This window comes from Haliaeetus leucocephalus, unplaced genomic scaffold (genome assembly GCF_000737465.1).
Source record: "Haliaeetus leucocephalus isolate CR32 unplaced genomic scaffold, Haliaeetus_leucocephalus-4.0 Scaffold450, whole genome shotgun sequence".
NCBI classification, from domain to species: domain Eukaryota; kingdom Metazoa; phylum Chordata; class Aves; order Accipitriformes; family Accipitridae; genus Haliaeetus; species Haliaeetus leucocephalus.
In genome coordinates, this window is record NW_010972886.1 from 10,084,354 (window position 1) to 10,099,006 (window position 14,653).

Below are 14,653 nucleotides of genomic sequence, written 5' to 3' on the forward strand. Positions count from 1 at the left end.
TGTGGTCAAATGTGCCATGGTGCATGCTTCTCCCACGCTCTCTAATCAAAGGACATTATGGCCATAAATACATAACGGCATTATGATAAAGGTTGAGGAAAAACCTGCCTGTTATGATCTGGAAGGTGAAGATATCAAATAGGAAGAGAACAAAAGATAGTCCCAAGACTCAAAACCCAATGACTGAAAATGGCTATAAATGGAGTTTTTGAAAAGTTTGCAGCGGGTCCAACTGTTCTCAAGGAAACTGCTTCATTAGCTTCAGTGGGAGCACAACTGAACCAGTGCTGAGAGCTGCTAAACCAACTCTACTGCTGGAAAAATTAACCTCATCTATTTATTTTAAGGGCTAGACTATGGTGGTCCCTGGTGAGGATGTAATGGGAAGTCGGATACAAGGAGCTGTTCTCCTCACCACTCCTTTTCGGTGGGGGCTGGCCACAGCTGCAGTCCCCGTGCTCTCCTGAGGGCAAGAATTAGCCCCAAATTGGTATATTCCATCTTCATTACTCCAGCTATTATATAAACATGGCTATATGCTTGCTTACTTAAGCTGAAAAATGGAAAAGAGGAACTAAAATGAAGGTTAATAGAGCCAGACAGAGTATTCCCCATTTACCTTGCCGCTGCTTCCCCGTTCTGCCTTCAGTAGATGCTTTCCCTCACAACAGCACTGTTTCTCTCTTTTCCTCTCTTCTCCTTTCCCTCCTATTTTTCTTTCCCTGGTGCCCTCTTCCCTCCCATTGTTACTGCTGTTGTGGCTGTTTAACTTTGTACATTCAACATGTAGTTTGAGATTTCTGAAAGAAGACACTAAGACAGGAGCTCTCCTTCTCTGGTCTGTAACACCATGGGTAAGGGCCCTGACGAATTGTACTAACAATAAAATCTTTGAAATTTTCAGCGTCTTGTGATGGATCTCATGAGTGAAAGGAGATTGAAACTGGGCAAAGAAATAATGCATGGCCATAAAGATGTCTTTCAACGTCTACTCTTCTATCTCTCTACAGTTGGTCTGTGCCACATCCTGAAAATTTTCATTTAATTCCCCTTTAGGCAACTGAGGTGCTGCCTGGAAAGCCTCTAACCTGTTGGGTTTTTGCAGGCCTGCAAGGGTTGGTGAGGTGAAACATATGCCACAGAATAAATCAGATGCCCTGATTTATTTCAGGTACATCTAAGTATTTGTGCTCCTCAGGGGGCCAGAGGGGAGGCTAGTCTGAATGCAAGAATCACATGTTTGCTACTGCCTGTACATCCCAGGTTTAGACCTCTCTTTCTTGTAGGAGCTGATGGTCCCCACTCAAAAGGTGGTTTGTTCAGATCCAGTTGTTGGCCCCAAAAAGATTGTTTGGGGTTTTTTAAAGAAATGGTGCTCCATCCCAAAGAAATAGCACCGATTTACTGTTTTTCTCCAAGACTCATTACACCAGTATGAGATTTTTAGCAGGAAAGAAAGACCCAGAGAGAAAGGCTTGAAGAAAAAAGAGGCAGATCTGCAGCACTGCTTCCATGCTTTCTTTTCACTGTCAGGGACAACATACGCAACATACTGCACAGCTTGTTTAAGGATTCTGGATAGTGTAGTCCCAGCAGACATTTCCTGTACTAAGATGTATTCTCATTAGAGTTACCAAAAGGGAGTATTCAAAACATTACTTATCTGCACATAATCACTATATCACGCCATGTATCCTTTATTTTAATTCCTATTTGCTTGCTAATTACCCACCACACTGAAGGTCTCACAACTGCTCTCCTTTCAGCAGCTTTGTTTGCAAAGTGTCTGGCAATAATCTCCCAGCAGTGTATTATCATGCCCTTTTCATCACACTATTTAATCAATAGGGTAATGACCTTATATAAGCTAGTTCCAGGACCTAGCCATGCCATGCTAACTAAATGAAACAAACAAAACTGGGCTACACGCCTTCTGTTTCACAAATCTGGATGTGAATAATTTCTGCATTAAAACCTATTATAATATATAGAAATCGCAAATTCTTCACATCTCTTGCCAGAAAAAAAGATTCTACAGTACTATGGGGAAATGACTGGTTTCTTTAAACAGACATAATTGCAAAACATGTGCATTCTTGGTCAAGTGTTCACAGAAAGATTTATCCTGATAACACTGGAAACAACCCTTTCCCCCAGTACATCACATCATCACTTAGAAGACTGAATGGTGACCATCACAGCTAATGGGATGAAATCACATACAGCACACTTCCAAAACAGAGGCTGGAATGAACCTTCTTTTCAAAAGGATTTCTGTTCTAGTGAGCAGAAGGAAAGCAGCTTCTCTCCATTTCCTGAGCTGTAAACTTACAAACTGTGGTTCGCTTTGATTTTGCATCCCATGGCTGGATTATACTCTGTCTAATAAAGTGCATGTGAGATGTGTTTGGTAATGTGTGAACTCTGGAGCATATGTAGCATCACTCTAGTGTGGCAATTCTCTCGTCCAGAGGAATGGGGGTGATAAATTGGGTCTGTCTGCTCTTCTTAACCACCACTTTTCATAATACTAGTAGGAATTTAATTTCAGAAATACTTTTTTTCATCAAATTTTGTTGTAACTGGACAACAGAAAGAGAGGAACACAACTGACTAGCTGGCACACAGAGTGACTGTATATCCCTTGCATTCTTTGGGAAACCAGGGTAAAATATCCACAAGAGCACAGAAGTCTTGCCCCACGCAACCTCTGACAATGGTTAGGACAGAAAATAAGCTGTGACACCAGCATGACACCAGCACAGCACAGCTGGGAAAGGGTAGTTCAGGGACATCTGAAAAGAGGACGAGTATGCACTAGAAGGAGCATAAACCACACAATTTTGTGTTACCATGGCAGTATCGCCATGCACTGCTTTCACATTAACAGAGATCCCCCCCCAGAAACAATGTGAAAGAAAAATAATAGTTTTTAATCCTGTTTTATCCCAGATATTAACTGAAGCCAACCTATTTCTACTGATACACCTTGAGACAATTTTTTTCTGAAAATTTTTCACTGCACCAGTGCCACTTAGGTTCTTTTGGCACTTTCCTTTTAGGTGTGTTATGAAAATGACAATGTGCCAGTCATCCAAGCTGTCGGCACCAGCTAAAATCTGTTCTGAGGCAGAGTAATTTACACTTGGATGAACACCTCCCAAGAAGTAATCACATAAATACCTTCACATTGAGATGCAGCTCATTGCTGGTTAGGTAACTCCTATAATGAGCGTAAGTGTGATCTGTCCCGAAGATCTGAAATGGCTTCAGTGCAAATATTCTGTTAAGCTGATGTAGGAGATGTTGGAGTCGTAACTATGCACTGCGCCTGTGAAGCACTTGCTGTGTTACAAGATACTAGTTCTGGACTATAAAACTGCATTTTGGAAAATACTCTCTCAAAATATCCCATATGACACTAGTCTAGCAAAGTAACTTAAAAAACCCCAACATTCCCAGTCCCTTAATGAACTGAAACTCCCCAATTGGCCCATCTGGTGGTCTGGCCACTGCAAAACTATTACCTTTACTTCTGATGCAGAGGCAGAAATAGCAAAGTATAGCAAAAAATGAAGTGATAAGACGAAGAAAAGAGAAGAAAGAAAATTCCAGACATCTCCAGCTGAGGCAAACTAACCTCCAACAGTGGGTGGTCATACTAGACCTTAACTGCTGCCCTGATATTTATTAGGACACTCAGAATTAGTCAGTGTAAAATATCATTGTCAGGGAATACCATCTTGCCTTCCCAGCAAAATCTGTCCTTGGATTACCCAGGAAGAAGGACTTGTCATTGAATTATTTCTCTAATATGTCTTTACAGAAAATAAATTATACCTATAATTGGTGACATTGCAGTCCACCACTGGTTGGTAGTACAAGAAATCCTTATGCATCCTGTAAAAGGATCCACTCCTACAATGGCAACGCATCCCTCCAACAGATGAACAGGGGCTGAGATACAGGGTTGAACAGGGAATGAGATACGAGACCTTCTGTCCTTCAGGGTGCTAGTCAAAATCTAGCAGAAGGATCAAGCTGGACAGGACAACAATGACTTGCCTTTACAGTTCACCACTTTGGTACCAGGTAGCTTAGTGTATTGGTACTTAAAATCCCACCCATAGTTTTCAAGTTTAATGTTGACTTGAATGAACTCTCTTGCAAGAATATCTCATCTGTCAGGTAGAGTTTCAAGCTTCTGGGGAGTCTCCTTGTTCAGGAAAACACCATTGTGTACATTTTCTTCTGTTGCTTTTATTCTGCAAGCATCCTTGTAAGTTGGAGGCAGAAATCCTTATTCCAGAGCGTTCTCCTCATGCAATAATATTACATGCAAAAAAAAAAAAAAAAAAAGTTGGTTTTCATCTCTTACCACATAGGCAGTACAAGGTCATAGCTTTCCTTCAGCTCTGTAAGCCTCTGCAGTCAGAGGGCAATGGGACACTATGGTCTCCCTGGTTACTTCTGGACATCTCTCTTTTACAGAGGAAAAGGAATGAGGAAGAACAACAACCAAAAATGCAGTAACTTCTCCTCAGATATTAAAAAAATCTTTTACAACATGCAAGTTTGGAAAGCGAAACACACAATCTAATACATTTATGAAACTTTTCACTTTAAGTCCTAAAAAAAACCCCCCAAAACCCCAAACAACCCCACTACCTCACCCTCCACTGTGAAGATTGCAGGACTCAACCATATGCAAGGGCAAGCTGCGTGGTAAAGACTTCTGAAGATCTTCTTATAAGAGATGGCTCTAAGTCATCCTGAGACCTACCACTGACTGATCAAGGAGTTCAGAGGTACCTCAGAGAAAAGTCTACCCGATATAGATGGGGTGGAAACAAATGAAAAAATCTCAGACATCAGAGCCTGAGATTTTTCACAATTTGGATGTGTGTCAATATTAAAGTGGAAAAAGTAGGAATTTGATAAAAAGATTTGATAGAAAAGCAAAAGAGGCATATAAGTGATAACTAACTTGATAAAGAACTAAAAGGGATAATCTAATTAAAGCTGATCCACATGTGTTTCTGGAAAACTGATCTTGTCAAGCTAACTTGATATCATTTTCTGATGTGATTACAAATGGGACTGCTAAAGGCAACCATCTTGATGGATGCCTGCAAGAGAACTGGCTTTGTACCACACCATAGTTTGATCGAAAAGCTAAAAAGCATAAGAGATGGGATTCATCCACAGTAATTATAGCTGTCTAAAAGTTTGGCATCTTGTCTTAACTTTTCTATGTTCCCATTATAGTCAATGAAAAGAAAAAGGTACTGTCAAAACGTGATTTATGACTTTTCAGATAAGTCCACTACATCCTTCTGTGAAGGTCTCCATCTCTCTTCATTGTCTATTAAGAGCTTAGAAAACTACCAACCATTAGAAGCTAATTTTTGGATGGCTAGAATTAGATGTGATGAATCAGAATGGCATCTTAAACTACTTAAAAACCACATAGCAGATACATCTAAGCCATCATTACATGACTGAGGAACAAGGCACTGGTACTGGAATTGGTTATTGCCTCCTAGACTATCTTTCATTTTTGTTAAAAAAATACCATTTTCACAATATTGGAAGATGACTAGAAAATGGAAAATAATGAAGAAGACAGTTGGGTTACATGAGTGTAAGTAGACATTGTGTACTTCAGTACAGTCAACAGGAAGGCCATGGATTAAGGAATATAATGAGACAGACTTAATAAGGGAGGACTCTACTCTGGGAAAAAGAGATCCTAAAGAGGAGGCAAGGATTTGGGAACTGAGGCCATGACGAGTAACCAGATTACTATGAATTTCTAGAGTAGTGCAGTAATAAAAAGCTACTATGCTCGCCAGATGTACAAACAATAACAAATAGGAGTAGGGAGGTTATGTTATCTCATTTGGCATCAGTGAAACAACTATTAGTTTCAGTGGGTTCATGGTGTTGTTTTAAGAAAGACCATGAAAAATTCCATGGATTATGAGGAAGCCAGGGGAACAATTACAGTATTAGGAAACATGTCTTACTGTAAGACACTCATGGCACTCAATCAATTAACTTATCAAAGAGAAAGTTAGAGAATGACTTGATCACAGTCTACAAGTGCTTACCATAGGGAACAAAAATTTGCTAATAGAGGGCTCTTCAATCTAGCAGGCAAAGGCAGAACAAGATCCAAGGGCTAGAAGTTACAGCATGACTAATTGAGTCTAAAAACAAGGTGCGAATTTTAAACACTCAGGGAATAACTTGAAATAACTTGCCAAGAACTGTGATTTATTTTCCACCACCAAAAAATAAGTTTTAATCAACACTTGTCCTTGCTAGAACGTTATAGTTCTATTTCTAAGCTTATTAATACATTCATTCTGAGCATCTCAGAACATTTTTCTGGATAAAAAGAATAAATATTGTAAATTGGGAAGTGTTCATTGCAGTATTCATACACAGCCAAGAGATTTCGTTTCCATTTGATCATCAAGTCACAGACCCTCTACTGTGACACTTGCCTATCTGAAACACCTTCTTACTACTCCACACTATGCAAACCTTTTTGATTAATGAGCACTAACTCAAAGTAGATTGCACTAAAATTAGGAAGCAGGAAGAAATCATAATTTGCAATTATCCCTCGCTGAAATACCTCAATACAATACTTCAGAGTCATTTTAGGCATACCATTGTTTTCCAAATGTAAAGGTAAAACACAAATTACAATATGGTAAAGATCTCTCAGTAGGCAATTAAAAATTAATCAGCTAATTAGATCAAATGAACAAGAAAATAAGGCTCAGGAAGACATCCATTCTAATTAACATAATATTAACTTATAAAAGACTTGTTCAGACAAAAAAAGATAATCTTTATTTCAAGTATCAAACCAATCAATAAAAGGAAACAAACAAAATTATTTCTTACCTTGTTATCCCCATGAGCAAAGCCAAAAGGAAATGACAGTAATAGTGAGTCAACCACCTGTGCAACTGTATTCATTTCTTATTATTTCTAATCTTGTTAACTATTTGAATCTACAATTTAAATTAACTTGTACTGAATTTATGGGGATTCTACCTATATTGTGCCTACTCTGTACTTGCTGTGTCTCTTAAGAATCTTCTAGGTACTTAAAAATAAAACTAATGAGACCCAAAGTGTCACCTAGGTTTCTCCTCAGCTAGGTGATTCCTAACTAAAGCACAGGGCTTTACTGTGGAGACAGAGGATGTTAAAATAAGAAAAAAATGGAGGGATTCTTAAGTCTGTGTCAAGGATGATAACATATACTCTCAAGGAAGGAAATAACATTATAGGACACCTTATTGAATAAACCTGACTGGTTAAGCGGAAAGGCTCAGACAATCAGACAAGGAATTGGGCATGGTTGAACCTAATTAGATAGATTGCATAGATTAGAAATATCTGTAATTGTAGGACAGTTCCTAAAATATTTTTTCAAATGTCAGATTACTCCAGCGATCACCAACCACCCCGACCTTCCGGTTGGAGTCACAGGACATATGCCACAGACTTCCGAGTGCTCCAAGCGATTCAGCAGCTGGGAGATGACCGTGACTCCAAGCACTCCAGTGCAGCAACTATGTGGACAACCCACAAGTACTGCATTTTGCAGCCCCTCGCAGATCTCCTATGTGTTATCCAGATTCATATTATCCAGTGACCCCTTTGACAGGCCAAAAGAGCTCTCTGCCTATCTCATGACACAGGCCTGGCTTGGGAGCAATTCTTGAACTTCCCAAGAGCTGCATGGAACTCAGTACTACAGGCCAGGTTGGACACAACTGCATTATTTACTGTTGCAGGGAAAAAAAATCCAGAAAGAGTGTGTAATGGTTTAGAAGCAGGCTTTGCAAACCAATTCCACAATAAATGTATTTCACTTTGATCACCCCTTCTAGCCCGTAACAGAATTGAGGCAGTATTTTGTTTTGCAGAAATTAGTACCTTCAAGACCTGCAGTGGATTTATTATTTCTGCTAGGGCTTGCACTTCCTTTCTGATCCACTGCTGTAAAATCCAGAGGGACAGAACAACGCAGAAAATTACTGCGAAGATGTAGTGTGACATAGGAAGAGTCAGACGCATTATGTGTGAACAATACGACAAAAGGAAAAGCCACCTGAAAATAAATGAAAAAATTAATAATCAAAAGGGTGTCTAATTCTTATCCGGGCACTTGTTTGCTCACTCTGATAAATTAGGACCGTCAGGCCATGGTGTATAAAGCTGGAAGCGACCCTGGGCCCAGAACTCAGTCCTGCTTGAAGAAGGTGCCAGAACCAACCATTCTGAGGAAAGAAACAGTGCCACCAGAAACCAAGTGAGGCATCAGAAACATAATTTTTATCTCACTTCATTCCTGAAACTAGGGCTCCACAACCTGTTGCCAAACCTCCATATCTACTCTGAGCTTGGTCTTGTCACTGAAACAACCAATAATGGCAGTTAGGTCGCACAGAGCAGCAGTCCTGTAATGCGGTCATCAGGTACTGGTCAGAGGCTTCAAATCATTTTGCAGAGATGACAAAAGTGCTGTTAGGAGAGAGTAACTTCCAATCACCCCAACATCAAAACCAGCAGCAGTATATGCTGCATAATGAGTCACACACGCACACGGAATGGAGGGACTTCATTGTTATGCACTTCCATGTAAGCTGTGGCTTATAGTTAATGGGATACAGGCTCAAAGGATAATGTATAGAATTTATAAAACAAAAGCCTCAAAAAAAAGCACTTCTGTAACAGAAATTGTTTTTTCAACTGCAAGCTATGAACACTTGACACAAAAATAGTCTATTCAGAAATCACTGAGTATGTTGGAGAAAAACAGAGAATGACTGGACTTGGAGAATTTCATACTAGTTTGATCACTGATTCTTCAGTAAGCTATTTAGGACCGCAGGCTAAACATTCTCCTGGAACAGATGTATCAATCAAAAGCTAAGCCTACTTTAAATAAATAAGCAGTGCCTATTTTCTTCTCCAGAATGCCTGATCAAAAAGTTGTCTTCTCTGGCCATCCAGTGCTTTGTGTTTGGTAGCTGACAAAACACTTCCCTGATTTACACCGTAGCATGTGAGAGTTTTAGGAAGTTGAGGTCTCAAATACAGGTCAGTTTTTGTCACTGATGAAAGAAATCATTTACAGGATATATAGTAGATTAATATTTGTCAGGCTTTCCAAACAAGATGGAAACCTATTCTTTCCTGTTCTTTAAAGAACCCTCTAACTTGTTTTCCTATAAGGGATAAAAAAAATTCCAGAAACTAAGAGAGCAGAACAGAAAACCTATTTGCCAGTCCTTGATAGCCTGGGGCTGTAATACAGCAGAAAAAAGCAAAGAGAGAGGAGAGAGGAGAGGGGAGAGAGAAGAGAGCCTTGCTGCTGTAATTTCTATGGACAGTTTTTGATCCTTCCCTTACTTATATCCTCTCTTCATGTATAAACAATAAGATAGCAGAAGGTGCATCTCAACTGAGAGGATCACCCAAGACACATGTCCTCCTTGGTACAGCAAACAATGATAGTATGGACATGAGTGCAAAATAGTGAAAAGCTCTGAAAGCTCCTTGGCAGCAAGGCCAGATGCAGCAAATAAGTGAGTGGATGGAGGATGAGTGCCTCAAGACTCCTCCTGGTCATTCCTCCGTGCAAGCCTACCCAGTGTGAGCCAGCACAACACAGAGATGCCCAGATTATTGTACCTCTTCCAGAAGAAGCTGTTGAGTCGCCTCCAGGCAGCAGTGCACTGAAGCTAACTGGCCCAGTTAAGATTTAAGGCCTAAGTTCTACAAACAGCAGTCTCCACAGTCTTGCACAGCCATGATTCATGTCTTCAATGCAGTTCAACCTGAGCACTGGAGAACAGCTGTGGAATTAAGCCTACATTATAATAAATACTTAATAGAAGGCCCTCCCAGTGGCTATCTCCAGCTTTCTGCAAGGGGCCTGAACCTCCAGGGCTCCCTACAGACCTCTGCGCCTTGTAGGCTCTTCGTTGCCTGACCTAATTCTTCTAAATGGCTCACCCATTTTGGCTGACAATTTCCTCTAAATGCCCAGACACCAAGCAATGGAAAATTTCCTTTAAATGCCAGTTAATGAGCAATGGAAAATGTCATCATGATGAAGTTATGCAGGTACTTAAGTGCTCTGCTGGATCAGGCCTTTATGAGCTACATTATAGTCTCACATTTGATGAGATTTTCTGAGTGTGATAAATAAAGTAAGATGAACCTCTATAAGAAAAAAAAAGATATATATGGAAAATATTTTTAAAGCTTCTATGGTCCTCAGATGGCATGGTGGAGAGAAAGAGGGAAAGAGAATGCAAAAGCATAAACTAGGCTACGCTTGTGTAAATTACTCTGACATTTAATAACTCTCTACTAAAAATTTTCAAGCAAGGCTACTTCAGATATTTTTAAGGTCATGTATCATTTACTGTCTAGGTCAATTTATGCATCAGCAAAAAATGCTGCAAACCCTTCTGGACACTTTAAAAATAAGGGTATATGTAACTGTTTTGGCCATATTTTCCTCACCTGTTTCTGCTCTGTGAACATTTCACCTTGGAAAATTAAAGTAACATTCTATAATAAGTGAAGTCAGTATGATATTTCAAGGCAAGCCAAGGACAAGCTTTATAACCATACTATCAAAATGCTATTAATAAAAGCAAAAAAACATGCACAATGCCTGTGTTCCCCTATGGATAGAAAAAAATATTGTCCATTAAGTTAACATTTCAGGCACCCTCTCAGTTTTTCCTAAGGTCCCAAAGAAGGCAACAAAACACGTATCTCTTGCTGTTAACTTGTATAAACTATCTGCTATCATGTAGTGCTCTATTTTAGTAAACACTCCAAGGCTTCTTAAAAGAATATATGGATGAGTAGGATTTCTGGGTTAGAAAAGGTGGAAAACTGCGGCTAGAATATTCTACTTTCATAGCTAAGTTTTATACTGGTGTCTTCATTTATTTTTGTTTGGGCCCACAGGGTTGTATTTATAAATGCATCTAACATTAAGCATCTAAATTCACTTCTGTGTTCCCCTCACTGCCATATCCAACAGCCTCGTGGTTATCCCCAGGACAACGCATGCTGCAGTAAGTACTATTATCTCTTTTTGACAGATGTGAAGCCAGACATACCAGGGTATGCCTACACAGCACAAGGCAGCACTGCAGTGAAACATCCAAGCCAGCTCTGAATGGGCAAAGCTGGCTAGAAGATATCGGGCATCTAAGTTACCTCACTCAGTGCCCCTCTGCACATCCCTGAGCATTGCTGAGCCACACTCTGCAGAAATACACAAGGCTGAGGGCAGCCTGCATCATGCAAGGAGGCGTGGCCAGAGACTGTTGTTCTCGGCACCACTGAAATTTCCCGAGGACTTCTGCAGAACTGTAGACTGAATGCAGTAGTGCTATAACCTTAGATATATTTTGCTTTTGTTAACATTTGCTTTTGTGTTTTGCTTTTGTACACAAACAAAGAAACAGACAGGTTCTCACAGGTTTAGAAAGCCTATGGCTTTTCTTGATACTTGCCTTGCCAGACATCTAACCGCAGAAGCAGAGAGACTGTGACCTGTTTATCATATTTCCTTAGGTACATACTACAGGTAGCTACCCAGCTACATACACTATTTAACTGTTCCTTCCCTAGGAAAAAAACATGTTTATGTTTAAAGTACCATATAATTGTACTGAGTTGTAGAGTTTGCACCCACACCATTTTCAAAAACAAATTATCCAAGGAACATATGGCTTGGAGAATTTGTCTTTTCACCTGATCTCAGGTGATCAAAATGCACACACACGTTTTCATTGGAGACAAATTATGAGCACATGTGTGTGTTTTGTCTACTTCTTTTTCAGTGCTTAAAAAGAAATCAATTTTGAAATGAAAATGTAGTTTGGGAACAAAAAAGCCCAAGATAGCTCACTTTGAAAATATCACAGAGCATTTAAAGACACTCTGGAAGAAGGCAGTATTTGTCAAATTGATTTCATTATTTATAATAACTTCGGTCCTCTCACAAATCTTGATATTTTCATTGAAATCATGATTATTGATTTTCCCTTTTTTCCAGCCCTAACAAGAATGAAAGATGAACTACAACATAAAGTCACTTCTCTCTGTTAGTTACAATGATACAAAACGCTAGATATTTTGAAAAACCTCACTAACGATACATACTCCTTCCAAGATAAAAATGCTCACTTTAAAGCTCTGTGCTCAAAGGACTTCAAAAAGGAGCATTTTTTCACTCTTATTTTCAATGTCTCATTACACCGACAGGAAATTCTTAGGAAACTTCTCAGATCTTCCACGTTTATTTCATTTCATTTTAGATCCTTGTCTCATAAAATACAGTGAAAAATTCTCGGGCAGTTTATAGTACTATTAAAAACTAAACTAACTTTATTATTCATTCAATCTCCTCCATTATTTATCCCTCTTGATTTGAAAGTAGGACTCACAACTGCAGCACTAGGAGTTTGCTGCAAGTCCCTGGAACGCAGCCTCACCACAATTAGCCATTGATCCAGCTGCTCGTACCATGACAAGGGAATGCAAACTCCCTCCTCCTTGAGGCTACAGCTCCACAGAGAAACCCTTCAACATCACATACTTCTACCACTACATTTCTTAAGTTAATAAACAGCATCAGCTCAGAGCTAAGTTCTTAAGTGGCAATGAGATACACATACTTTTACATATTAGGAAAGGGGCGGGGGGGTGGGGGGCTGTTCCATCATGAACCTGTTCAGTGTTTCTGTACATGCAGATTTTTTTTTTTTGCTAACTTTTGGTAACGCAACTTTGCATACACTTAAACTGATGTAATAAGAACTCTCATGCAGAACTAGATACATGTTAAATATGCTTTTTTTTTTTTCAAAATGCTTTTACTGTGTGAGTAAAACCTCACTAATGTGTGAAAGACCTGTGGCAAATATGCACATTTTATGAATAAGGTTAGTGAACAATGAGCTCAGAGAAAGGAAGAAATCAAAGGCGGCACTGCAAAATTCAAAGCACTCAGTGAACATAACAGATGTCACTTAATTTTAATTATTGATGACAGTATTTCAGACTATGCTTGTTAATGTAGAGGAGTATGAAAGCAGACACCTTTAGTACCCATCTGGTAAGAGGTCACTAGGAAGTGGTAGGAGACATCAAGATTTTAGTAGCACTTTCTAGTAAGTGTGTTGATTTCAATGTTTTGTTATCCCTCAAGTTGTGTCTACTACTACTGGAAAAAGACAGAGTTTCTTCTCCTTATCCATTTTTAAAAGCAAACAACGAGCAAGTAATCTACATTGTGCCTATGGCATAAAGAACCCAGGTAAGCCATTTCTGTACCTGCATGATGCATTACAGCTTTTAATTACTATATTGCAAACCAGCAGTCAAAAATGTCATGCATACCTTCACCACACTTTGTAGAGATGCACAGATCTACCCATGTTAGTATGATTACAAGGCAGTAGCCATGTTCAGATGTCTATGATGGGTTTTGGACCCTAATTCTTGACCCATTTTTTCAGTCTTGTCTCCGATTTATATTTGATAAGTATGACATAAACAAGTTGATTGTTCAAATGTAGGAACTTTCTGTGATTAACTGTGATACTTTAACCATGTATATAACACAGTTTCTCTGTTTAATACATAGTACTTAATTTTTTCCTCATTAAAACGTCTTCCATTGGCTTTAATTACACTCATGAGAATGGAAAAGTGAAAAAACATACTGTTTGCCTGAGGCCTTGGGTGGAAAGACAAGGTTTCACAGCTCAGGGAATCACTCTTTGGTGACTTTAAAACTTCTCATACTACCGATCCTAGACTGAAATCCACTGCTCACGTCTCATAAATGAAGTGTGATCCTGAAGTACTCCAAATCAATTAAATGAAAACCAGACAGGCAACCGATATACAAGTAGTTCACTCCTTGACCTTATATGCGTGGTAGATACGTTTACACATTTACATTTAGAGGCTCAGGGAGGAAATATCCACCTTATGATGTAATACATACATGTGTTTGCATTTATATTGTTTTAAATAATGATGTAATATCACAGTCCCTCAGGAACCTCATGTTAATTTCTTACCTACCAAATTTAGCTTCTGTAAGTCTCTCTTTGCCAGCCCCAATTCCCATGCTGGGCTGAAACGGTTTACGCTTGCCTGGGTTTGTTTTCTCCTTACGGACACTCACTGCACACCCCTCCCTCCTATGGGCCCCGAGGACCTCAGCAGAGACCTGGACGGCCACAGGCCTGGCGGGACAGCGGCAGCCAGCATGGGTAGCTGGGTAGGAGCCACAGGCAGCAGGGTTGGAGCCACGGGCAAAACGAGGGCGCGAGGCCGCCTCAGAGGCACACGAGGGGCCTCAGGGACACGAGGCCACCTCAGGGCAGGCCGATGGCGGGGCCCGCTGGAGGGCACACCCAGCCCCTCTGACGGCGGCGGACTTAGCTTTTCTTTCACTCAACTACTGGACTACAGGTTTTGAACGCGTAACTCCGAGAGCAGCCCGCGGAGCGAGAACCGGCCGGCGCAGCGCCAGAGCGGCTAGGCAGGCGAGGGAGGGAGGGCGCCCCGCCGC

General features: G+C 40.1%; 1 protein-coding gene across 1 annotated transcript in view; it reads left to right on the forward strand.

The window, feature by feature from the left end:
- The first annotated feature begins 8,234 nt into the window (after nt 1-8,234).
- The window catches only part of ETAA1 (Ewing tumor-associated antigen 1), a 16,728-nt gene continuing 10,309 nt past the window's right edge, over nt 8,235-14,653 (forward strand). The window contains exon 1 of the mRNA XM_010575052.1: nt 8,235-8,341. Coding sequence (XP_010573354.1) covers nt 8,235-8,341 — 107 coding nt within the window. The remainder of the gene's footprint in view (nt 8,342-14,653) is intronic.